Genomic DNA, 26,365 nt, shown 5'->3' with positions numbered 1-26,365 from the left:
CCCAACTAACTCTGGGTGTAGGGTTGCCACCTTTTCAACCGGAGGAAACTGGGCAGGGGGCGGGGCCATGATGTAGAGGGGGGGCCATAATGTAGCAGGGTGGGGCTGTGACATAGAGGGACAATGCTATGATGCGCGATTGGCTGATCGCCGTGCCAATCATGGGGAATCCTGCCCAGTTTTCCTTATTTGGAAAACCTGGGCAGCCCTTCAAAATACTGGACTGTCTGGGTCAAAACCGGACAGGTGGCAACCCTATCTGGGTGTGTAGCAGGAGGTGGGACCATGATGTAATGGGCGGGACATGAGTGGGAGCAGGATGTGACTTTGGGGGCGGGGCTATTACATGGCTATCGATTGGTTGATTGCCACTTTGATCTCAGGGAATCAGTTTTGACCCTTCAAAAACCAGGGCTGTCAGGGTCAAAACTGGACAGGGGGCAACCCTAGTGCCCACTCAACATACATAAAGTGGCAAAGAAAGGGTTACATTCAAAAATTTTGATAAATATGCCTCCTCAAGGGGGTGGCCTCAACTTTATATATTTCTCTATGTATCTGCTTTGTTACTAAATAGGCTTAAAGCCTATCTTTCAAAGGCACAACGATTAATATAGTTGATATTATTATTAAAGCCTATCTTTCAAAGGCACAATGATTAATATCCTGCCTGATTACAAAACCAAAATAGAAATAGGTGAAAGTAAGACATGTCTAACAAAACATGAACAGAAAAACTCTGAAAACAGTGTATCATAGAAAAAGCCACAGTTGAGAGTGAACATGGAATAAATATTTGGGAGTGTTTACAGCAGTTAACCGTATACAAAGAGCAAAAAGATAAAGAGAACTGTAGCTGAATGATTGTTTAGAATAACAGCATGAACAAATGTTTTAAACAAATAGCAGCAGGTATTGCTTTAGAAACTTGCACTTTAGCTAACCCATGGGGCAGTTGCCTTTCTCTGTTCTCATGTAGGAAAGGAAGGCTGAGAAAAGAATAGGAAGCAGAAAATAAGTGTTGCTATTGGTGTGAAGCTGTGAATGTTGCTGTGCTTAGAGTTAGACATAAACACAGTGGAAGACAGTAATATATAATATAGAGTAACCCACAGAGTTGCCTGCCCTATGCCTTATTTAACTCATACACAGTGTGAGTGATACAGAAGAGAATTGATAGTCTTAGCTGCACTGACCAGTAGTGGTGAAATCCATGTACAATGAATATATATATTTTAAAATGGGATTCTAAAATACTTTGTGATAAATATTGTGATGTGAATGTTAGGTATTTAAACTCAACATTAAACTCAGGTCCAAATGCAGACCAAAACGTTGGAATGCACAGTGGAATAAATTAACAATAAATACAGATGTAGGTGTGCTGATATATATGTATATGGAGTTGACCAAATTCCAGCAGGTTTGGATACAGCCAAATGTAAGAACATGGCTGAACTGAATCTGAACCCTTTAAAATCACTTGCCATGTGATTGCCATGGCCATGGGATTGAGAGAACATTCTTCCCCTTTCCATTTCCTTTGCATGTGAAAATCAGTGTTCAGATTCAGTTCAGGACTCGGCCGAACCATCCTAAAAGAATTTAAGGTTGGATAAATCTCGATATAAGGGGTTTGGTGCATCCTTAATACTATTTTGAAACTTCTGTTAGTTATGAACAAATTTAAGACTTCAAAAATGTATAATGTGACATTTGATGATCAAATAACCACACAATTATACCTTTGATAAATATATTTTCCCCCAATGTCTTACTCTTTACAACTGATAAAAGTAATGCAAATGTATCAATAAACACAAAGAATACAATATATAAAATAGTAAAGTATATTCAGTATTTTACATATATGCAAAATGGCATTGTTTGTAACCATGAAATAACCGTAAAAAAATACCCTGATATAGAAACTCCTTTTAAACAAAAAATGATTGTACATACTGTAGTCAGAGCATGGAAACAAACTCATTAGTCTGAATAGTTTACTAGTTGGGAACAAATGGAACAAATAATAATCCTGTTACAACATTAAACAACATAGATGCAAATCTAGAATAACAAAATAAGACATTCATTTTTTGCAAATATTTTTTTTTCAAATGTTTCCCTTTAAAATAAATTTGTGAATGCAAGGCAAAAACTGTTTCAGAAAATCTGACAACCACCTGGAATCAACACAAAGTAATTTAACAATAAAGAGAAAGTACTGTTATTATATTCTGCACCAGCAAACATTCATAAACACAACAGTCAAGTCACTAATGGAGCACGGTGCTATTAGTTCCACAGAAGCTTTGCATCATAATGCAATATGTTGTGTTAAAATGTTCCTTTTCCAGCTGTATTTTGAAAATGAATACATTGCTGCCTTCGCCATACAAAGAACCATACAAAGACCCATACAAAGATCATGTGTGTAGTTTACATGTATTATGTTAAGCAGCATAATTATTTTTTAAAGAGATTTTAATTGTTACTGTATGTCTATCAGGTAGTTTCACAGAGGAGCTGAGGTGTTTAGCACATAAGAAAATAGATGGTCATTGGTATTAATGGAGGTGTAAGAACAATAAGGTACACGTAATACACAAGAGCCATGAATATCCTGTAAATTATATCCTTATAAACGGCTTAATGATGTCATTGGTTATAAACGGAGCTTAATGATGTAATTTCTGTCATATGACTCACTGAAACTTACAGGATATCCATGACTTGTGTATTATATCCTTATAATACACAAAAGCCATGAATATGAATATTGTAAATGATATACTTATAAACAGTGAGTTCTGATATCATTCTGTCACATGACTCACTGAAATTTGTGTATTATAATAAATAAAGTACCCCCAGTTGCAAAATATGAGGATATTAGAAGTTACCTCGGAGTTCCATGACCCGTATAAAAACACTCGGCCTCCGGCCTTGTGTTTTTATATGGTCATAAAAATTCTCGGTAACTTATAATATCCTTATATTTTACAAGAGGGGGTACTTTATTCACTATATAAACAGTGCTTAGTGATGTCATTGATTATAATCAGAGCTTAATGATGTAATTTCTGTCACATGACTCACTGCATCTTGTGTATTATAATAAATAAAGTACCCACAAATATGAGGATGTTAGAAGTCACCTCAGAGTTCCATGACCTGTATAAAAGCACTCGACCTTCGGCTTTTATATGGTGATTGAACTTCTCTGTAACATAATATCCTTATATTTTACAATAGGGGGTACTTTATTCACTATATATAACTGCTTGCTCCTAAATCATTATAAATATGCCGTTTATAACTCTTCTATAACGTTCTCCACTTGCACAATACCTGTCACTTGTCTAAAAGCCTAACAAAGCAATTATTATTTAAAAAAAAAACATTGGAAAACCATAGCCTATTCCACATTTATACCAACCATTTTCTTTGGCAAAGAGAGAAAACTCTTGATTTATCTATGTACATTTAACTCTAGATTTAATTAATAATGTAAATTACAGTAAGGATACATTATTCACTACATAACGTATATACTCGAGTATAAGCCAAGTTTTTCAGCCCCCAAAATATGCTGAAAAACTCTACCTCGGCTTATACTCGGGTCAAGTGCAAAAACGGTCGCCACATCTAAGAATAGTCTCCGGCGCCTAAGAATAGTCGCCGGTGTCCAAGAATAGTCGCCGGCGTCCCAGAATTGTCGCCAGCATCCAAAAACGAGACGCCGGCACCTCCAATGGAAGCAGAAACCCTCAATTTTTCGATTGAAACTTACCAGAAGCTGCTGCATTTCTCACCCTCGGCTTATACTTCAGTCAATAAGCTTTCCCAGTTTTTGGAGGTAAAATTAGGTACCTCGGCTTATACTCGGGACGGCTTATACTCGAGTATATACGGTAACTAAAAAAAAGGCTATTATAAGTTTATGCTTTACTATCTACCAAAAAAAAGGAACTTACATTCTGCCAATACTGAAAATATGATGATAATATATGAAGAAAAGACACCTTATTTATGTTATGTATGCTTGTATATGTTTTCTTTGTATTTAGAAAGTCTTTCATGTGGTAAACAGACTTCAAAGGGTGGTATAATCAGCGAAAGCTTTTCAATTTAGCTTGTGCAAAAACATCATTAAACAGCAAGCATGTTCCTTCAGCTATAATTTTGATACATGATGCATCAACAAAACAGTAATCTCTCTAATGTTACCAATTATTTCACTGCAAATTTTTATTCAAACTGTGATACTTTCAAATGAAGGCTCTCCCTTCTCTCTAGTTGGTGCCTGTACCTCCCTTCTCTTAACAAGGCATGGCACTTAATAGTTGTAACTCTGAATATTTATTTATTTATTGCAATGTTTATCATGCCTTATTCTTCTTTTACTACATTGTAAAAATGTTCAGCACATATACAAGTAGTACTATATAAATCATTATACATAGCTTCATCTGTACTGTGCCCTTACATTCTACATTTCTGCCTTTTTGATTAAAGAAGTGAGCACTGCTTACTAAAGTTATCAAGGGTCGAAATTCTATGTAATTTTTCCTAGACCATCGAATAGGATACTACGACTTCGAATTTACTTCGAATTTGATTCAAAGTAAAATAGTTTGAATATTAGAATATTCGATAATCGAAGTACTGTCTCTTTAAAAAAACTTCGACTTCAATAGTTCGCCAAATTAAACCTGCCGAAGTGCTATGTTAGCCTATGGGGACCTTCTAATGCATTTTTCTAAGTCTTCACACATCGAAGTAAAATCTTCGATCGTACACTAAAATCGTTCGAATCGTTCATTTCGAACGATTTAATCGTTCAATCGAACGATTTTACTTTGATCGTTCGATGGCCAAATTCGGTGAAAAATACTTTGACTTTGATATTCGAATTCAAAGTATTTCAATTCCATGGTCGAATTTCGAAGTATTTTTTACTTCGAAATTCGACCTTGATAAATCAGTAAGTGATCTGAGTGGAAATTCGACCCTTGGTAAATTGGTAAGAGATCTGAGAGGAATTTCAGACAACAGGCAAAATGACAATAGATACAGTTTACTTAAGTATATGCTTAAATAACAAAAAAATGCCCATATTCCTCTTCTTAATTCTGTCTTTTCAGTGTTGGTTGTGGTGGGGTGGAGTAGACAATCTTCTCTCTTCTTATTGTCTTTCAACACTTCCATCCTCTCTGAACCACCTTCTACCAAATCCTCTCTGACTGGTTGTCCCTTTGACAATGTTTTTTCAGCTGCCTCTGTCCTCTCCACTTACAACTTTCTCCCTTGATCACTTTATCATTACTTAACTCCTGTCCTTACTCCACCTCTTAATTATATATTCAATTTCACCATCCACATCTGCCCCTACTCCTCCATTTAAAATTGCTGCTGATGTCATACGTGTATGCCTGTTTATGAATCATGTATCTGGGGGTATACTTTGACTGTTCCCTATGCTTCTCAGATTATATTGTTTCTTCCAAAAGTATCCACTCCCTTATTTTATCCATTTTAAAATATTTCAACCATCTGCTTACTAGACAAATGTCACCTTTCTCCCCTAAGACTCTCCTGCTAAAATCCACCTGCTCTCTCCTCAGAAAGAACCTGTTAATCCCCTGATATAATCCTTTTGTCTGCTAAATTAGCATACAAAATCATTTTGCTAACTTTCAAAGCTCTACTTTCATCTGCTCCTTACTACATTTTCTTAAGTGTCTTCCTATATATTCTTGGCCATCTCCTCCATTCCTCTCAAAGCCAGCATCTCTTCACACCATCCAAACCATCACACTTATCCAAAAACAACATGTCACACCATCTGGAGCACTATGGCTATATCTGGTCCATTCTTAGCGTATAAGGGCCAATTCTCAAATCTTTGTGTGTAGCAGCACTCTATCCTCCTATATATGCATGTTTGTTATTCAAAATCTCTACAAAGACAGTTTTTCTATTTTAATACTTCTCCCCAAGGTCATTACTGAGCCAGAGAATATACAGTATTTGCTATTGAGATAAGTGAATTCTCTTTGGCTGATAATCTGTTTTTTTGGCATATAGTGTAAAATATATTTTCTAAGCTATATGAATAGAGTCAGCAAAAAGACTGTGGAATGTTATTAAAATAAGAAAATTATACTTCGGAGACACTGTGGCTTTATGTTTGGAAGCATTTTAGCTATAAGATCCTTGGTCTGATGATCTCAGCGCAAAAAGATGTATCGAAAATCTTTTCATTAATTTTCATGCAATCGTCTGTTCCTGTCCTGAGTTGTTCATGCACGGATACCCTACAATGACCTGCTCTATTCTATAACACTTTCTGTTCACGGCTTTGTTTTGTGATGATTACAAAAAAGGGGTCCAAACTACAACATATCCCGGTGCATTTATTTACATCTAAAACACAATTCAGCTCTTATTTCTTTAAATTCACAGACACAGATATTTAAGAAGGAAGAAATTGAAATACACGGTTTACAAAGTGAGATTTTCATTCAAATGATCATTTCTGTTCTCTTTTTCTTTCACTGATTCATTTCGACATTTGCAATGGTGAATGCTTCCAAACATAAAGCCAAGTTAAATTAAAATTCAGTTTTTCAAGCTTCTACTATTACATTGCCAGTCATTGCCTCTCTGTCAGTGGAGCAGTTTCTGATTCACCTTATACCTTTCTGTCCTCTGTATTTCTAATTGTGCTAATCTTAATTGTTATTTCTTTCTCAGCTGTTAAGGGTACAAATATTTGCTCAAACAATGTCCTTTGCTCAAAGTATCATGCTTTATACTGTATATAATACACAAAAGCCATGAATATCCTGTAAATTATATCCTTATAAACGGTGAGTTCTGATGTCATCAGTTATAAACGGTGAGTTCTGATGTAATTTCTGTCACATGACTCATTAAAATTTGTGTATTATAATAAATAAAGTACCCCCAGTTGTAAAATATGAGGATATTAGAAGTTACCTCGGAGTTCCATGACCTGTATAAAAACACTCGGCCTTCGGCCTCGTGTTTTTATATGGTCATGAAACTCCTCGGTAACTTATAATATCTTTATATTTTACAAGAGGGGGTACTTTATTCACTATATACTTAATACTGCATTATAATGTGTGAAGGTTTTTAACTACCGATTCCCTAGTGGAAAAATGATTGCACATTTTACTGTTTGGACTAGTGCAGTGTATGTAATAAAAAATCTTACTGAAACAGTTATTTTTTTATTTTAAACAGCTCATGCACAGTTAAAAATGTAAGTGTAATAATTGTCTAATGAAACATTGCATTCAGTAATACAGCTTTTGGTTGTGTATTTCCCATTAGTATAATTTGCATAAATACATAGGCCCGCTGAGGCGGTGTTTTATTGCTCCTGTTCTCCAGGCAGTGCTCTATTCCTATAAAAGAGTATATTTTTCTATATTTTAAGTATTATTAAACAAGTGAAAAGTACAGTATACACTCTTTTATGAGTAAATATATCTGTCTTTCCATGGTCCTAGTAAAAAATTAGTTATCTAAATAAAAATGAAAGTCACAGCTTATGCGGTACCTGCATGGTTAACATAATTTGATGCAAGATGTAGGTACTTCTACTTATATCAAGGCATACTGCTATACTGAGGCGCAAAGTTAAGATTAGTGATGGACAAATAAATTCGCCTGTCACGAAATTGCGGTGAATTTCCGAATTTCACCGCCGACGAATAAATTTGCAAATCTCCACCGAAAATGTGCAGGTGTCAACACTATTCGGACGTCCATTGACTTTACTTCCAGCGGCAAAATTGACGCAAAGGACTTTTCGGATGCGCTTCCAAAATTTTGAGTTTCACGATTTTTTTGCGAATTTTTCAGGAGAAATTCGCCCATCACTAGTCAAGATTAGTAATGTATAAATGGACAGAACACTATATTGACTGTGCATATTATTAGTCAGTAATTATTTTAAAATTATAAAGTGACCATATAAAAACACGAGGCTGAAAGGCTTTTATACAGGCCATGGAACTCCTAATATTCACATATTTAGTAACATTGGGTACTTTATTTATACACAAGTTTCAGTCAGAAATGGTATCACTAAGCCCCAATTATAACCAATGACATTACTAAGCATCGTTTATTTATATAATTGTAATTAAAATATTATAATTAATTGAGCTCCCTAAAAAAGATACACATTGATTTTTATTACACCAGTCCACCCAAGGTGGTCCAATTCCATTGAAGCACTGGGCAATACAATTAATGCAGCATATGTGTTAAAATACCCTTGTGGGATGATATACATGGGAGAAACAACTAGAGCAGTCAAAACTCAGATAAGGGAACATTGCAGGGATAATTCTAAATGTGTCACTGGAACAGACACTTCTGTGTCAAGCCATTGATTCGAAATTAATCATAATTAGAATCAACTGAAATGGTTGGGTTCATGGTAGTTAATATATATATATATATATATATATATATATATAATGTTTTTCAAAGTGATCGACTCAAACACAGACACACAGATAAACCCTTCGTGGCAGGAAGACCAGCATGACATCACAATGAGGATAAAAGCACTTAGAAGACAATACAAGAGATGCCATGTGGACTGATACTGAACTGCTGCTGCTATATACTGTGTGTGTATATGTGTATATATATATATATATATATATATATATATATATATATATATATATATATATATATATATATATATATATATATATACACATACATACACACACATATATATATATATATACACATATATATACACACATATATATACACATATATATACACACATATATACACATATATATACACATATATACACACATATATACACACATATATACACACATATAGACCCGGAAAACAGCACCTGAATGCTGATGCTCTTTCCCGAGTCCATTGTTTGGGCTCTTCTGGTGCCTCCACCTCCCCTGGGTTGAGGCAGAGGGGGGGGATATGTAGAAGCTGGGGGGGATATATTGTAGATGACCGGTATATATCCCCATTCTTTAGGTTTTAAAATTACCTCTTTAAAAGACACCATGGGGTTAACCAGCCAGAGGTGGGCTGGACATCCAAGGGGTGGTTAATGGAGGTGAGCAGCAGGTGAGAGGGGGTGTGGAAACTCACTGCTGTGTTAAACTGAAAAGTTTGGTTTTCATGTGTGGCTACTCACTGTGGAGTTGGAGAAAGTTCCTTTCTAAAAAGACTAGGGAGTTCACTCCCGGCAGACTGGACACTGCAAGTTTTCATGGCAAGTACATGGCTCATTTGTTGGGACTTATTTTGTTGCTGAACTGAAGCTGTTTTGATTTTTATGCCACTGCTTGTCTGTGAGAGATTTATTTGAACTGAAGAAAATAAAGTAAATGTTTCCCTTCACGTGGAGTGGCCTGCATGTTTGGTGAAAAAAAACCCCGCTGTGATCCCCCAAACATCACAACTGGTGCTCGGATGCGGGCAGGCACTACCGAAGGGTAAAGACATTTTTTTTTCTCTCTGACTGACGTTTAAAGAGCCAGTAACCCATTTTGCTAAGATGGAGGAACTGTTGCAGCAACTGGCTCGAGCTACAGTTCAGCTACAGCAGAGCATGGTCGTGCAGCAGCAGGCTACAGATGCTCAGCAAAAGAGTCTGGAGGCCCAGCTATCGGCCATGGTGTCTCAACAGCACTCCACAGATGCTCAGTTGCTTGCTTTGCGAGAGTCTGTAACTTTACAAGCCACCGCCTTACACGATGCTACAATTGCCCAAGCCAGGGCATTGGCTGAGGCTGTAAAGCAGTGTGCTCCAGGACGGGAGACCGTTGCCGTGGCTCAGGAGAACCAGGTAACCACCCGAGCAACTCATTTTCTCCAAAAGTTGAGTCCCACGGATGATGTGGAGGCCTTTCTTACCACGTTTGAGAGGACTGCAGAGCGAGAAGGGTGGCCCCGAGATAAATGGGCTGGCCTAATAGCTCCATTTCTGTCTGGCGATCCACAGAAGGCGTATTATGATCTTAATCCAGATGACGCCATGAATTATGATCGGCTAAAGGCAGAGATCCTGGCCCGCTTAGGGGTGACCACTGCAGTCAGAGCCCAAAGGGTACACAGGTGGAAATATCAAACCAACCTACCACCTAGGTCACAGATGCACGACCTTATCCATTTGGCCACCAAGTGGCTGCAACCCGAGGATCTGAATGGACCCCAGATTGTGGAGCGAGTTGTGACAGACCGGTACCTTCGGTCCCTCCCCGTTGACCTACAGCGTTGGGTGAGTCATGGGGACCCCAAAACAGTGGATCAGCTGGTCGAGATGGTTGAGAGGTACACGGCTACCGAGGAACTACTTGCTCCCAACCGTCAGCGACCATTCGCCAGTTCACGTCCGGAGAAATCTACACCGGCCAGGAAAAGTTCCCCGCAGAGTCCTAGGCTTAGTGTGAAAGAAAGTGGAGAAGTGCCATCACCGGCCCAACAAGGGGCACCCACAGATACCTCTTCACCCTGGAAAGGGGGGAACGTGCAGTGTTGGAAGTGCCAAGCCTGGGGGCACACTAGAGCACAGTGGCCGTGGAAAGACGAGACCATGGAGTGTGGGGCTCTCGCCAAGCTTTCTTGTTATGCACAGAAAGTTTACACTGCATGCCCTGACTTGTTTGAGGGGCAATTTGAGTGTGATGTTTACATCAATCAGGTTCCTGTCAAGGCTCTCCTAGATTCGGGGAGTATGGTAACCCTGGTACTAGACAGTGTTATTGGAGAATTCGAACCAGCAGCCAAATCACTCCGGGTAATTTGTATCCATGGGGATATCCGGTCCTACCCGCTAGTCCCAGTGACCATCACTATTGCCGGTGAATCCATTGTGCATGAAGTTGGGGTGGTGAGTAAACTGTTGCACCCCGCTATTTTGGGACGTGACTTTCCAAAGTTCTGGGACTTGTGGGAAAGTGTGGGGAAGGAAACCACTGACTTGAGGGTGGGATTGGGTCCCCAAAACCCAAGGGATGTGATAATTGATATACCCAGTGATATTGAAAATGATGTGATGTATGATTTTCAAAATGATGATGTGTCACTGCCCCAAACTCAGGAGAAAAGTAATAAGGCAATAGAGGATCCCAGTCAGAAGACCGAACTGTCCTCTGAGGGGGGGGATTTCTCTCCATTACAGGTAATGCTAGGGGAGGATGATGAGAATGATTCATCAAATCCCGTATCTCCTGATCTGGATGTGTCAAGGGGAGCCTTTAGCACGGCCCAGATGCAGGATCCCACCTTAGTTAATGCTAGAGAGCAGGTGGTGGTGATAAATGGTGTTCCCCAAGAACCAGGTGCAGATAACCGATGGCCACACTTTGCTGTAAATAGTGATCTGCTTTATAGAGTCACCAAGGTCCGTGAGGAGGTTGTTGAACAATTGTTAGTTCCCCGGCCATACAGACGAATGGTACTTGACCTAGCGCATAATGATGCCCTGGGTGGTCACTTGGGGGCAGAGAAGACCGAAGCAAGAATCACAGACCGGTTTTTCTGGCCAGGTTTAAAGTCTGAAGTAAAAACCTACTGTGCGTCCTGTCCCACCTGCCAGTTAACAGCCCCGGCTTCCCATTTTCGTAGCCCCTTGGTGCCCTTACCCATTATCGAAGTACCATTTGAACGTATAGCCATGGACTTAGTGGGTCCCCTGGTAAAATCTGCCCGAGGGCATCAGTATATCTTGGTAATCCTTGATTACGCCACCCGATACCCGGAAGCTATTCCCTTAAGGAATGCCACATCTAAAGCCATTGCCCGTGAGCTGTTCCTAATGTTTTCAAGGACAGGCTTCCCAAAGGAGATACTCACTGACCAGGGTACCCCATTCATGTCAAAGGTTATGGCCGGTGTGTGTAACTTGTTCCAGATAAAGCAGTTACATACATCTGTCTACCATCCTCAGACAGATGGCTTGGTTGAACGTTTTAATAAGACCTTAAAAACAATGCTTAAGCGGGTGGTGCAAAAAGATGGTAAGGATTGGGATTGTTTATTACCTGCTCTTTTATTCACAATTCGAGAGGTGCCTCAGGCATCCACAGGTTTCTCCCCCTTTGAGTTGGTGTACGGGCGCAGGCCCCGGGGACTGCTTGATATTGTAAAAGAGGCTTGGGAGAGTGAAGCTACTCCCCACAAAAGTGTTTTGGAATATGTCTCTCAAATGAGGGAAAGAATTGCAGGAGTGATGCCACTGGTTAAGGAACACATGCAAAGTGCCCAAGAGGCTCAGCGCCGAGTATACAACCGGTCCGCTAAAGTGAGGCAATTCCAGGTGGGAGATAGAGTAGCAGTGTTGATTCCCACTGTAGAGAGCAAATTCTTGGCCAGGTGGCAGGGCCCATTTGAAATTGTAGAAAAAGTGGGTGAGGTGAACTATAAGGTTCACCAACCTGGTAAGAGAAAGCCCTACCAAATCTATCACATAAATTTGTTAAAGCATTGGAGGGATAGAGAACCAGTTTCGGCACTGGCTAGTGGGAAACTTGAGTCTCAGGTTGGTGCTGACAGTGTCCGCGTGGCAACAGCATTGTCAAAAGCTCAGACCCAGCAAGTCAGGGAGTTTCTGCAGAGAAACAAAGATATTTTTTCTGATTTGCCTGGGATCACTAATGTCATAGAGCATGACGTAATTACAGAGCCGGGAGTAAAGGTGTGTCTCAAGCCTTACCGTATTCCAGAGGCTCGCCGGAAGGCTGTCTCAGAGGAGGTAAAAAAAATGTTGGAATTAGGAGTTATTGAAGAGTCACAGAGTGAATGGTCGAGTCCTATTGTGTTGGTACCCAAGCCCAACGGTACTCTGCGATTCTGCAATGATTTCCGAAAGCTCAACGAAATTTCCAAATTTGATGCCTATCCCATGCCCCGGGTAGACGAACTTATAGAGAGGTTGGGTCCTGCCCGGTATATCACCACTTTGGACTACACGAAAGGGTATTGGCAAATACCCCTAACTAAGGCAGCAAGGGAGAAAACTGCATTTTCCACTCCAGATGGCCATTTTCAATATAGGAGAATGCCCTTTGGTTTACAAACAGCACCCGCTACGTTCCAAAGGGCAATGGACAAGCTTTTGAGGTCCCATCACAGGTACACCTCCGTTTACCTGGATGACATTGTCATCTTTAGTAGGGACTGGGAATCCCATTTGCCTAAAGTCCAGGCAGTTCTTGACTCCTTGAGAGAGGGAGGATTCACAGTGAACCCAGAAAAGTGTGCCCTAGGTATGGAAGAGGCAAGGTACCTTGGGTACATCGTTGGAAGAGGGCTAGTAAAACCCCAGTTTAATAAGATAGATGCAGTCCAGAACTGGCCCCGCCCTAAAACAAAAAAAACAGGTACGAGCCTTCCTGGGAATAGTTGGGTACTACCGTAGGTTTGTCCCCGATTTTGCCACTATAGCTGTGAGTGGAACACTGATGCTGAAAAGGCCTTTCTGGAGCTCAAGTCCGCACTTTGTAATCACCCCATCTTGGTGGCTCCAGATTTCTCCAAGGAATTTATTGTCCAGACCGATGCTTCAGATGTAGGTTTGGGAGCTGTATTATCACAGGTCATTAATGGGGAAGAGCATCCCGTGGTGTTCCTCAGTAGAAAGTTGACTACAGCAGAGAAAAACTATGCAAAAGTTGAGCGAGAATGCCTGGCCATCAAGTGGGCCTTGGACTCGCTCCGTTATTACCTTTTAGGTAGAAGGTTCAGGCTGGTTTCTGATCATGCCCCACTCACATGGATGAAGCAGAAAAAAGGGGCAAATGCCAGAGTAACACGGTGGTTCCTGGCACTCCAGGAGTTCAAGTTTAGGGTAGAGCACAGACCCGGAAAACAGCACCTGAATGCTGATGCTCTTTCCCGAGTCCATTGTTTGGGCTCTTCTGGTGCCTCCACCTCCCCTGGGTTGAGGCAGAGGGGGGGGATATGTAGAAGCTGGGGGGGATATATTGTAGATGACCGGTATATATCCCCATTCTTTAGGTTTTAAAATTACCTCTTTAAAAGACACCATGGGGTTAACCAGCCAGAGGTGGGCTGGACATCCAAGGGGTGGTTAATGGAGGTGAGCAGCAGGTGAGAGGGGGTGTGGAAACTCACTGCTGTGTTAAACTGAAAAGTTTGGTTTTCATGTGTGGCTACTCACTGTGGAGTTGGAGAAAGTTCCTTTCTAAAAAGACTAGGGAGTTCACTCCCGGCAGACTGGACACTGCAAGTTTTCATGGCAAGTACATGGCTCTTTTGTTGGGACTTATTTTGTTGCTGAACTGAAGCTGTTTTGATTTTTATGCCACTGCTTGTCTGTGAGAGATTTATTTGAACTGAAGAAAATAAAGTAAATGTTTCCCTTCACGTGGAGTGGCCTGCATGTTTGGTGAAAAAAAACCCCGCTGTGATCCCCCAAACATCACAATATATATATATATATATATATATATATATATATATATATATATAGAAGAATTTTTTTTCCTGTATAAACATATTAGCATGAGTCCCCTGCGTTACTGATTCAACCAAAACACCCGTCCATCTGTACTCTATATATCATTTTCTTTATGCAGGAAAATCTATAAAGGACCTTTTTCTAGGTAATACAATGAACTCTATAGACTGTAATGGGCACGTAATAGCTAGCACATTTCTGAGAATGCTGTAATAGCGAACATATAATCTCCATTATAAAAGATTCTCTTTTGTATCTTACAGCACAAGCATGCATAGGTAATAAATGGGGTAGTAATGGCAAGCCCAAAGAAATAAGTTGGATATCTATATAAATTGTTGCTTGAGATTCTAAAATGATTTACAAATTAAATATACATTAAATTTACATTCAACTGATTTACAATGATAATGAAGATAACATAGCTCCCAGGTAGGTAATAGAAAGTGGTAGTAGTGTGTGAGAGGTACCGCAAATTGTTCTTCATAGATAAAAAAGGCTTTCATGTTGCCAATTTCTTCCAAACAAGGAACAAGGAATATGAGAAAGACTAGGGAGTTCTATTGATCCCATTGGTTGATGTGAAAGGTAAAGGGAAAATAACAAATACGTCTGCATTTTCACTCTGTACTGGGAAAAAAAAATCACTCAATGCTAGTTATAGAAAGATAACACTTACAGAGTTGCTACTAACCATAACATACAATAAAAAAAAGTAAAACATTAATGGAAAATTAATTAAAACCTGGTATACTGTTAAAAAATAGCTGAAGACCAGGATTGTTGGGATGCCAATAAATTCATATTACAATATTACAGGTTTTCATTTGGTTTCATTTTTAACTGATTTAAAATAGAGGCTTGAATCATTTGTTTTTTTAATTTTCTGGTCATTTATGTAATGTCTACTAATGTTTGTAGGACGTGTATTACCTTTAAGTAATTCACTACTACTGGTTGTGTCAATCTCTTCAACATTGGTTTTCATCCCCTGTCTTACTGATATTACCTATGTGTTTCTTGTCACATACTGTAAATATGTATGACTATTGCATTTTAAATATATAAAAAGAGATTTTTGGATAAGTAGAAGCACTTTTCAGTTTATATCAAATCTTACTTGTCCAAATGGGAACAAATCACCAGGAGCTTAGACTGGAGTGCTTATCAGAAAAAGCTGATCAGAGAAAATGTATAATAAAACATCATTAAAATTCACACAATATCAATAGCTACATGTAAATCTTTCTAAGCAATATATAAGATTGCTCCATAAAAGGGGTTGCTTACCTTTATTTTATCAGTTAAGATAGTTCACCAGAAATAAAGATTTTATTCAGTTACTTTCTAATTTCTATTTGTGACAATTTTTTTCTAATATTGAGAATTTTATTTTTAATGTATTTCTGAATCAGCTCTAGGAGGGGGGTCACCGACTTGGTAATCTGTTCTAAATCAATACATTTCTTATCTTTCTCCCTGCTGAGCAGAATCCCTGAGTTTCATTAAAGGCAGCTGTTATAATACAATAGTTGCTAATATTCCACAGATGCTGCTGAGAAAAGTATCAACTAATGGAGCAAATTGTATCAGTCCAGAATCTGCATCTGGATTACTGAGCTGCCAGACTGAAACACCAAATACATAAACAATAAAGGGATTATTTATCAAAGTCAGAATTTATCTCAATATTTTCATCTAGAAACTCTGATCAAATCCGCTCAGGTTTTACGTTTATTTATTAGTACATTTTCCCGAAAATTTGCTTTGCGGGAAAAAATCTGATTTTTGAGATTTTTTTCAGATTTTTTATCAGATTTTCAAAATTTTTGGGGATTTTTCACCTGAAAAAACTGCGAAGATTTCGGAGTATTGCACGAAACCCAACAGACATCAAAAAGTCATTGGGACTTCTCCCATTGATTTATATGCAACCTCGACAGGTCTCAGATGCCAGATTATCTGGTTTGGATTTTTCCATCCTTGGGTTTTAATAAATTCCGAAAAATTCTGAATTTTTTAAAAAAAATCACAAATTTTTCATGATTTTTACTTTCGGAGACTAATTGCTCATTGTCATACAATTTGTTTATCATAGTTTTGTTTTTATATAGTGAAGCAGGCACTTTATATGAACTTATATGAATGCCAGATTTGTTGACGTTATTTTAAGTTACTCCAATTAAAATATTTACACTGTTTTTCGCGGCAAAGCCTGGTGACGTGTGGTATATTATCCTGCTGTTTTTTACACAACATAATAATAAATATGCCCCCTAACACTAGCTGGTTGAAGGTTGAATGCTGCCATTGGATTGGAGGAAGTGTTACATAGAGCATTTACTGAATATCTGTCTGAAAGCAAATATCTGACTGCCTGAGGAATATTAGACCTGGTGATAACTTTAATTGCATTACCCTAGTTAACTCTGCTCATCTGTGTAGATGAATAGAAACTGCTTAAAGATTCTCATCTAATTTGATAATTGCCACTCACTGATGCTTCCTTAACACCATGGCCTTTCACTTAAGCAATGTTCACATTGATAATTCATTTATAACATCCCTGCTATAATTATAATGTTCCAATCTGTATTTGAGAAATCTGTCTAAAATTAGTAAAAGCTACTCTTTAGCGCTTCCACCGTTCCTTCCCGCCCGCCCTTGAAGTAGAGAAGTCGGAGTTTGAATGAGGGATAAGAATTATGAAAAAAAAATTGTTGCAGCGCTGGTGGCATGGTAGGGCTGCCCTAGTGGTGAGCAAAAAGAGGGGAAATAGATTAAGGTATAGGTGCGTGTATGGAGGGGTAGGCCTGGGGCTAGGCTTTGGCACAGGAAGGGGGAAGTATGGAGGATGGTGCTTAGTCACAGGCTTGGTGTGGGGTTATTGAAATGGTTTATGCTAATTAAAGTTAAGATATTGTAAGTTTAATAACTGTAAGCAGCCTTCATCGGCTAAATGTTATGCTTCCATGTTCATGTAATTGTTTATGGAAAGTGGTGTGATATCAAAGTTGCTTAAATGTTGATGGATGGTTAATAAATTGAGCTGCAGCCTTTTCACCCATGAACTCTGATTTGAGTGTGGTTATTAGGGATGGGCGAATTTTTTCGCCTTGTTTTGCTGCAGAAATGACGCCCATGGCGTCAAAAAAATTTCGGCTCAGGTTTTTTGATACTTAGTGCTAGTGCACCTGATAAATGAGCCCTTATATAAATAGTTAAGCAGAACTAACACATTTACCAGCTCTTTGAGGTCAAAATGTATTGATAGATTGATAGTGCCATTATATCATCAATGACAGCTGTAAGTAGATGTAGATTTAAAAGTACCCATTTTGAATTCAGTCTTTTCAAAACCCCAACTATTATTATGTTTCCATTGATATGATTCTACTCATATTCTACATCCACATAGTATAATTACTCATGTGGCTTAGTTTATAAATTTTAGATATTTTCTGGCTTTTACCATTACTTAGAACCGGTAGGACCCATACTAACAGCACACATAGAAATGCATTTTCCCAATATGGACTTTCTTCAGCTGCAGTTTTATTAAAAAAAGAGTGTCAAAAAAGTAGCATTTAATCATGATGCAAATGATTATTTTAGTATAATGATTTGCATTCATCACAACAATTCCAGACTGATTTGTATATTTTCCAAACATTGCAAATGATATTTCTTGTCTGATGTTGTCATTTGCATCTCTGTTATCTCAAGGTGATTAAACAATCTATCTCTCCAAATGCAGGCTAGTAAAGCTTCTATGCACTGAATGAATGTATAGTTATAACTGCAGGGAGAGATGCTAGCGCTGATTAGAATAACATACCTCTTCCTGGGTTAATGCATTGGACCATTGTTGTGCATTACAAAGGAAAGATTATCATGAGTATATTGAATCAAACATTTTAATGTCTGGAAGTGCATTTAACAGAACAAAACACATGAACAAATGTCAGCCCATAAATGAGTTCTATTGTCCAGATCATCAGCATTCAATTATAGTTAAAAATATAGCAGAAAATATTATGCTAGTATAAAGCTGATTGTACCCAACTGACTCTACTTTTTTCACACAATGGCATTAGTTACTTGGTTATTCTGGAAACCAATCACTGCTTGATAATTATGGGAAACCTGAATTCTGACGCTTGCATCAATTTGATGCTCGCCGCAAACTCGCCGCAAATTTGTGCCTGGGGAATTTATTCACCCATCACTACTGCTTGAACCTGAAAATAAGGCAACCGTTATTTATAAAGGATTTAATAGGGATCTTAAGGGGCCTATTTACTAGATCCTTTTACAAAAACAATTTACTCTAATACAAGCAGATAAGATCCTATATAATGATGGGCGAATTTGCGCCGTTTCGATTCGCCGAAAAATTTGCGAATTTCGCTAAACGGCGAAAAATTCGCGAAATGGTTTTGATGCCGGCGTCAGTTTTTTCGGAAAAAAATGTTTGACACCGGCGAATTTTTTCCACGAATTTTCGCGGGCGTTTTGCGAATTTATTCGCTGGCGGCGAATCGCACAAATTTGCCGCAAATTCGCGCCTGGCGAATAAATTCGCCCATCACTAATCCTATAGCGTTCAATGGGACTTCTTTAGCCAATCAGACTTTTAGAGGCTTTTTTTTATGATTTTTGCTAGTAGTTGCCTGACAAACTCAAATTTTTAATAGTTTTAGAGGTAGTCATATATTTTAGTACATTATTCAGCATTTTTTTCCATTTGTACTTTTTGTATTCAGATCTTTTAATAAAATACATGGTTTTAGAGAACACAAGTTCATTCATGGTTTCAAAAACCTCTACAGCCACTAAAATGAGAATGATCTTTATGTATTTCACATTGTTTTCAACAACTTTGTGCTTTATTCCATGCAATCAATCTGCAGTTTTGGATTTGTTAAAAGTCTTGCATGCTTTATTGTAAAATTCAATAAAAATATTTTAAACAATAAAATGTTGATAAATGGACCTCTAATTTAATCTGTTAACAGGAGATATTAAGGGGCAAATTTACTTATGGTCGAATATCGAGGGTTAATTAACCCTCAATATTCGACTGTCGAAGTTAAGTCCTTCGACTTTAAATATCGAAGTCGAAGGATTTAGCGCTATTCGTTTGATCGAATGATTGAACAAAAAATCCATGGCTTTCAATCCATCAATTGAACGATTTTTATTCAACCAAAAAAAGATTGCTAAGCCTATGGGGACCTTCCCCATAGGCTAACATTGATTTCGGTAGCTTTTAGGTGGCGAACTAGGGGGTCGAAGTTTTTTCTTAAAGAGACAGTACTTCGACTATAGAATGGTGAAATAGTCGAACGATTTTTAGTTTGATTCGTAGTCGAAGGTCGAAGTTCGATTCGTAGTCGAAGGTCGAAGTAGCCCATTCGATGGTCAAAGTAGCCAAAAAAAATTCAAAGTTGCCAAAAAAAACATTCGAAATTCAACGTTTTTTTTCTTCTATTCCTTCACTCGAACTAAGTAAATGGGCCCCTAAATGTTCAAAAGTAACACTGAGTAACTCAAGTCATTATGTCGCTGTCCCCAAGTAAAAAGAATAAACCAAAATAGTCTGAAATGATTTAGCATAACCCTCACACTATTTAAAATGATGTATTAAGTAGTGATGGGCAAATTTATTCGGCAGGCGAGAATTTGCTGCGAATTGCCCGTTTCGCCACTGGTGAATAAATTTGCTGGCGTCACGTTTTCGACACCGGCATCAACGTTTTTTCGATGCCAGCAACGGTTTCGGCGCCACTTTAGACGCCAGCGACGATAAACGGACGCCCATTGACTTTAATGGTCGCCGTCATCGACTTTGACGCCGGCGCACATTTTGACACCGGCGAGTTATCGCCCATCACTAGTATTACGAGCTATATGTAACAACAAGAGGTGTACTATATTGCAAATGAAAGAATAGCAAAATAAAAAAGTATAGCAAACAAATTTCAGACTTCATTATGGCAAAACAAATGTATTATTAGATATTTTATAAAAAACAATACTTTAAAAATATAATAGGATAAAAGTGGTAAAACTGATCTAATTACCTGCTGTTTAGGTGCTAGCTCATACAATATACACATTTTCAATACTTCATACAAAATAACTTTTTCAATTAAAAAGAAAGTTTAAATTCTGTGTATAATGTGCTTCTATAGATTTAGAGATCATAACCTGACACTTCAGTTTGTACAAGTTTATGTAATTTCAGTGTTTAACACACACAGTTTTATTAGACTTTAAGATCAATGATCCTTTGGCTGAAAAGATGGTCTTTACGTTTCTATGAGTCTATACACTCTGCAGGAAGGGAGAAATTACTCCCCCTCAAAAACCTAATTTATACCAATTTTTTTGCAAATAAAAAAAAACATATCAATGAGAAGTTGAACTATTTGAACACTAGTTTAAACGAATATCAATGCTTTTTCCTGTAAGGCAGTAGGACCCAGGTTTTACCTTGGAGAGGGGATCAACTTTGAAACTGACATGTCTTACACTTTTTAAAATCTGAATAAAGGGAAGTGTCAAAGAGAAAGATTGATCAAATCAAGCCTTTAGTAGGCACTTTTTAATCTATTGTTACCAGTAAAACACAATTTCTTGTTCCTTTAGGGTACTACTGTTTCTAACAATTACTGAAATATATTTCAGTTAGATCTCTGTTTCCCATTAATGCTGCAGTTAGTAGCAACTTTGTGACCATTTGTGTTATAACAATTTTAATTCTTTGTGTATGGATTGAGTCCATACATTCTTACTGTAAATGTGGTTATAGATGTGAGTGTTAGCACGCTGTGGAACAAGGCCTATATATCACAAATTTCTGAAAAAGCTAGTGGAATCTTCCCTTGTATGCCAGTTTATTGACCCTGTAGCCATAGCCTGCCACATAATAAAATAGGGTTCACACTACATGCCATTTGGTGTGCATTGTGTGGTTTTCAACATGCATGGCTATATGGTGATCCCAGACCCTTGAGAGTGACAAGAGCACCCTAATTTCCAAGGTTTGGAAAGGAACATTATATTTTGTGTAGTTGTGTGCTGGTTCCATTCATGTGTATATACTTTAGTCATATTGCCGAAGAAAACAAAGAGAACACACAGTGACAATTGTCATCCTTCTACATCCAGATAATCTCCCAAATGAGTAAATAGAGAGCAAATTCTTGTAGTGAATTTCCTGAAGTGATTCATTTAATGTTATATCATGGACTGAATTGTGCATTGTTACATTACATTATATCATAAGTTAGCACTTAAAGGAATTGTTCAGTGTAAAAATAAAAATGTATAAAGGCTGCAGTGATTTGATGTATAACAAGTCAGTCTATACACTACTTCCTGCTTTTCAGCTCTCTTGGTTTACACTGACTGGTTACCCTGGCTACCAGGCAGTAACCAATCAGAGACTTGAGGGGGGGGGCCACATGGGTCTTATCTGAGCTGAATGCTGAGGATCAATTACAAACTCACTGAACAGAAATGTACCATGTGGCCCCCCTTTAAGTCACTGACTTGCTCATAGTTATAGAGCTGAAAAGCAGGAAGTTGGATTCTGTCTGTTCACTCTAGCCTTTATACATTACATTTTGGCTAACTAACTATATTAGAAATGTTTTTATTTTGCACAGCCTATCCATTTACACAGTTTTTATTTTCACACTGAACTGTTCCTTTAAATAGTGCTATATAAAATAATATAATAGTACCCCTTTAAATGTTAGAGGTGGCTTTTTAAATTAAACCAATGCTATTTATATGTAACAAAGGAAGACTATAGTGGATTGGAAGCCAAGGTAATAAACAGTCAACATAAAGCTAGAATATGCTATTTTAATATCCTGCATATATCCTGCATATTTCAAGTGATTCAGTAGAAAGCAACTGTATTATTTCCCAAGAGCAATGAATTAACCCAATGTGATTAAATTTCAACATCCAGATGAATTAATACAGCTGAAAATGATGTTGTTCCACTCGAACCATACATATATGAGCAGCAGCAGCTTTACCGCTGTAAGCCACTTTTATTATACTTGCAAATCCAAGTGCACATTTTTAAAACATGTAATGCTAAGAATTAAGATAGTATCCAGGTTTTATAATATATATAGTATTGCAGAATCTACTCACTTTATTGGTTGGTGCTCTATCTGGGATCCTTGCTGCAATCCTTGGTATCCTTAGTCCATATATTAATAGAAAATCAGATGGCACACACAAAAGCATTTGTGCTAAATAGTTGTAGTTTTATTGAGATCCCCACAATGTTTCGGAGGCACAGCCTCCTTTCTCAAGCGCTCTCCACTTGAGAAAGGAGGCTGTGCCTCCGAAACATTGTGGGGATCTCAATAAAACTACAACTATTTATCACAAATGCTTCTGTGTGTGCCATCTGATTTTCTATGAATATATAGTATCCAGGTTTTCAGAACTAGAATCAGGATTTCTTACACTCATTTTAAATTGTGCGATATCAAATTCTAGACTAAACAAATTAATATTAGGGAGTCTTCACCATTACAATGAAATTATTATTAAAGAAAGTAGCAATTTGTACTTCAGTGTGCTTTGAATCTCTATATACAGACTTAAATATTCTTAAATATTTTTGCACCACAGCAGAAGATATAAGGGTGCATTTATAAAAAAAAAAAAAAATTTGCAGTTGCGTTTACGCTAATTCACCAAAATTGTAATTTATTAAAAAACTTCAATTTCTTAGAGGTATTTTTATCAAAAGCTGCTCCTTGTACATCCATATACTTGCTCTCTGCGCCAATTATTTTTTCTTGCCTCCTGTTGAGTGCCGAGTGCCTATAGTAACCATCGCATGCTGATGGCTAATATTGAACCCTATATATAATATATGTGTAAAATCTCTGTAAACAGTGCTCACCAAACATGGAAAATTACTATATGCAACAAAATAACTGGGGTTACTATTCATATTCTATTATCACTTAATGGTTTTTATTACATTGAAATCAAAATAGTTTTGAAAGGTTGTGCTGCGGCAGTACAACACGGCTACATTTGAATACTATTGAATACTATTACTTCAGACAGCTTAAAGTTGAGCAGCTGTCTGAAGATGTGCTATAGAGGCAGGGCAATATTCTCAAAGGCTGGGGCATTGTTACATTTGTCCTTCAGGCTATCAGAATTTTGTCCCACCCCAAAGCACGCCATCACTCACAAAGCTATTCAACTTCAAGCCATGTCAAAATACAACATGGATTAGTAAGACGTGAGCTGGGGAAGATAGGGGACATTTCCAATAAAAAAAATAGAAGCACTAGGGTCTATGTAGGCATAGTTACACATTCCTGTTAAAACCTGGAACATGTCACTATCCCTTTAAAGCACCAAAACCGAAGAAACTGAGAACAGATCCAGGACCTGGGCTTTTCAGGATAACATATGTTTCCCTAATTTGGATCTCCATACCTTAAGTCTACTAAAATAAATAATTTAAATGATACTTAAATGGGAACTATAGCAAAAATGAAAATTTAATATAAGCTTAATCATACTGAAATAAGAAACTTTCTAAGTACAATCAGTTAAAAATTCTGTACCATTTCTGAAATAATCAAGCAGCAGTTTCTCTTTATTCTGTCTTCATGCAGGAGTTGGGAGTCTGACTTTCATTGACAGTTAGATCCAAAATATCTTAAAGGGGGGACTCATTTTCCTAGCAGATTTATTAGAACTAACTTGAATAACTGATTCCAGTACAAACAAAATCCAACAAAATAACTTCTGTACAAATTTCTGTACAAATTCTGAATGTAGAGAGACAGGATTCCTGGTGATTTTGATAGAGTGAGCTCTAATACATCTTCTAGGCAATAGAAGCCCCTAAAAGATACAGTATATTGGATTTAACTGTCATTCACAATCAGACTTCCAACTGCTGCATGAAGAGAGAATGAATAGTGATGGGCAAATTTATTCACCAGGCGCAAATTCATGGCGAATTTGCAAAAATAAATTCGCAAAACGGGCGCAAAAATTCACTGGCGAAAATTCGTCTGTGTCAAAAAAAATGGACGCCGGCCAAAAAAACAGACGCGTCAAAAAACGCAGACAGATGCTGAGCGGGTATAGTGAAGAGTAACTTGAGTATTTCAGAAACGGAACATATTTTTTAATTGGTTATGTTTAGAAAACATTATTTCAGTATGAAGCATATATTATATTTTAATTTTTGAGATAGTTCCTCTTTAACAACAATAGGATTCTTTTTCCTCAGATAAGGATTAATTATATCTTAGCTGAATCACATGCAAGACACTTTTTTATTTTTACAGAGAAAAAGCAAATAATTTGTATGGACAATAGACATCCTGTAATTCAGAGCTTTCTGAATAACGGGTTTCCAGAAAATAAATTCCATACTGTACCCATAAAATTAAAAAGAAGAATATTTATTATTTAAAAGAAATATTTTGCATCTCCCATAACATCTTCACATAGTAAAAATCATTGCATATTTTTTTTTAGATATTTCATTAATGATATGTGTCAACCATAGTGAGCTCAATTGTGTTTTGCCTGTACTATAGAATTAATAAAATGAAGCCCTTCATTTTAACCCACCTCTCCAACACAATAAACTGTATGAGAAGGGAGTGATAATCCTTACCTGTATTGTTGAGACCAAACAGAAGGGGGCAGGATATTGCAAATGACAGGACCCAAACTACAGATATCATTACAGTCACTCTGCGCTTTGAACTGTAGCGTGTATTATATAGCATAGGCATCGCCACTGCTGTGTACCTAAAATAAACACAATTACATTGCATATAAGTTAATTCATATGAAAATTGCAAGACATAGGGGTATATTTATCAAAGAGTGAAGTTAGAGGTCGTCACAGTCCTCTAAAGTGAAATTCTGCCACTCTCCATTCATTTCTATGGGATTTTTAAAAGAGTGTTTATCAATGGGTGAAAATGAAAGTTCTTTCTTTGAACGCCTTTCAAAATACTATAGAAATGAATGGAGAGTGAGGGAATTTCACTCTAGAGGACTGTGGAGACCTTTAACTTCACTCTTTGATAAATATACTCCATAATATAAGCTATATGCATTTGTGGGAATCTGTTTTCTTCTTCAAAAGTGGGGGGCAAGACTTGTAAAATGAATAGCTCAATCCAGGCAGACATGCTACACATCTTTTTAGTTTTATTGTGTATTGAGATATTTTCAGACACTGAAGTGGTTACTAAAATATTTCATCTGTTCAATCTCAGAAAACCTCTTAAAGATGATTCATGTATTGTGTTCCTTAAAAATAAATAGAATGGTCAATAGTGCAGTGCTGAAGAGCTACGGTTTTTATATAATATGTAAAAAAGAAGGGTGAACAACAAAATTCTTCAGGTTTGAATCCAGGTTTGATATTTGTCAAGTGTTGGATGCTTCAGAGAGAAAATAACATTCTGGTTGCTGCAAATAGCAATCAAATCATTCTGAAAATCAATACTCTCAATGTGCTTGAAACCTGCAGGAATACAAATGCACTGTAAGTTGTGTGTTTTCTCCAAAATGTCACATCAAATGTTGCTCACTTTGTTATTAAAGACACATATGCTTAATGCAGGTGTCCATTGGGTTAACCTCCCCTACTGGCTGGAAATCCCCTGGTAAAGAGAAAAGAAGGGCCCAATTAAGGATGGGAGTTTCCTTTTCCATGTTAAAATGTTTCCCTGGCAGTTCCAGATTTGGCCAGGAGGTGTCATTATTTCCTACATCTTTATAAAGGAGAGGCACCAAACGTTCTTC

General features: G+C 37.6%; 1 protein-coding gene across 2 annotated transcripts in view; it reads right to left on the bottom strand.

Annotated features, from left to right (window-relative positions):
• Positions 1 to 26,365, bottom strand: part of drd2.L (dopamine receptor D2 L homeolog) — a 173,216-nt gene that overhangs the window by 13,794 nt on the left and 133,057 nt on the right. For both annotated transcript variants that reach the window (XM_041568349.1, NM_001101742.1), the window contains 1 exon segment: positions 25,221 to 25,357. In XM_041568349.1, the coding sequence (XP_041424283.1) occupies positions 25,221 to 25,357 (137 nt within the window).

Source organism: Xenopus laevis, chromosome 7L (assembly GCF_017654675.1).
Source record: "Xenopus laevis strain J_2021 chromosome 7L, Xenopus_laevis_v10.1, whole genome shotgun sequence".
NCBI lineage: Eukaryota > Metazoa > Chordata > Amphibia > Anura > Pipidae > Xenopus > Xenopus laevis.
This window is presented reverse-complemented; position numbering and strand designations above follow the sequence as displayed.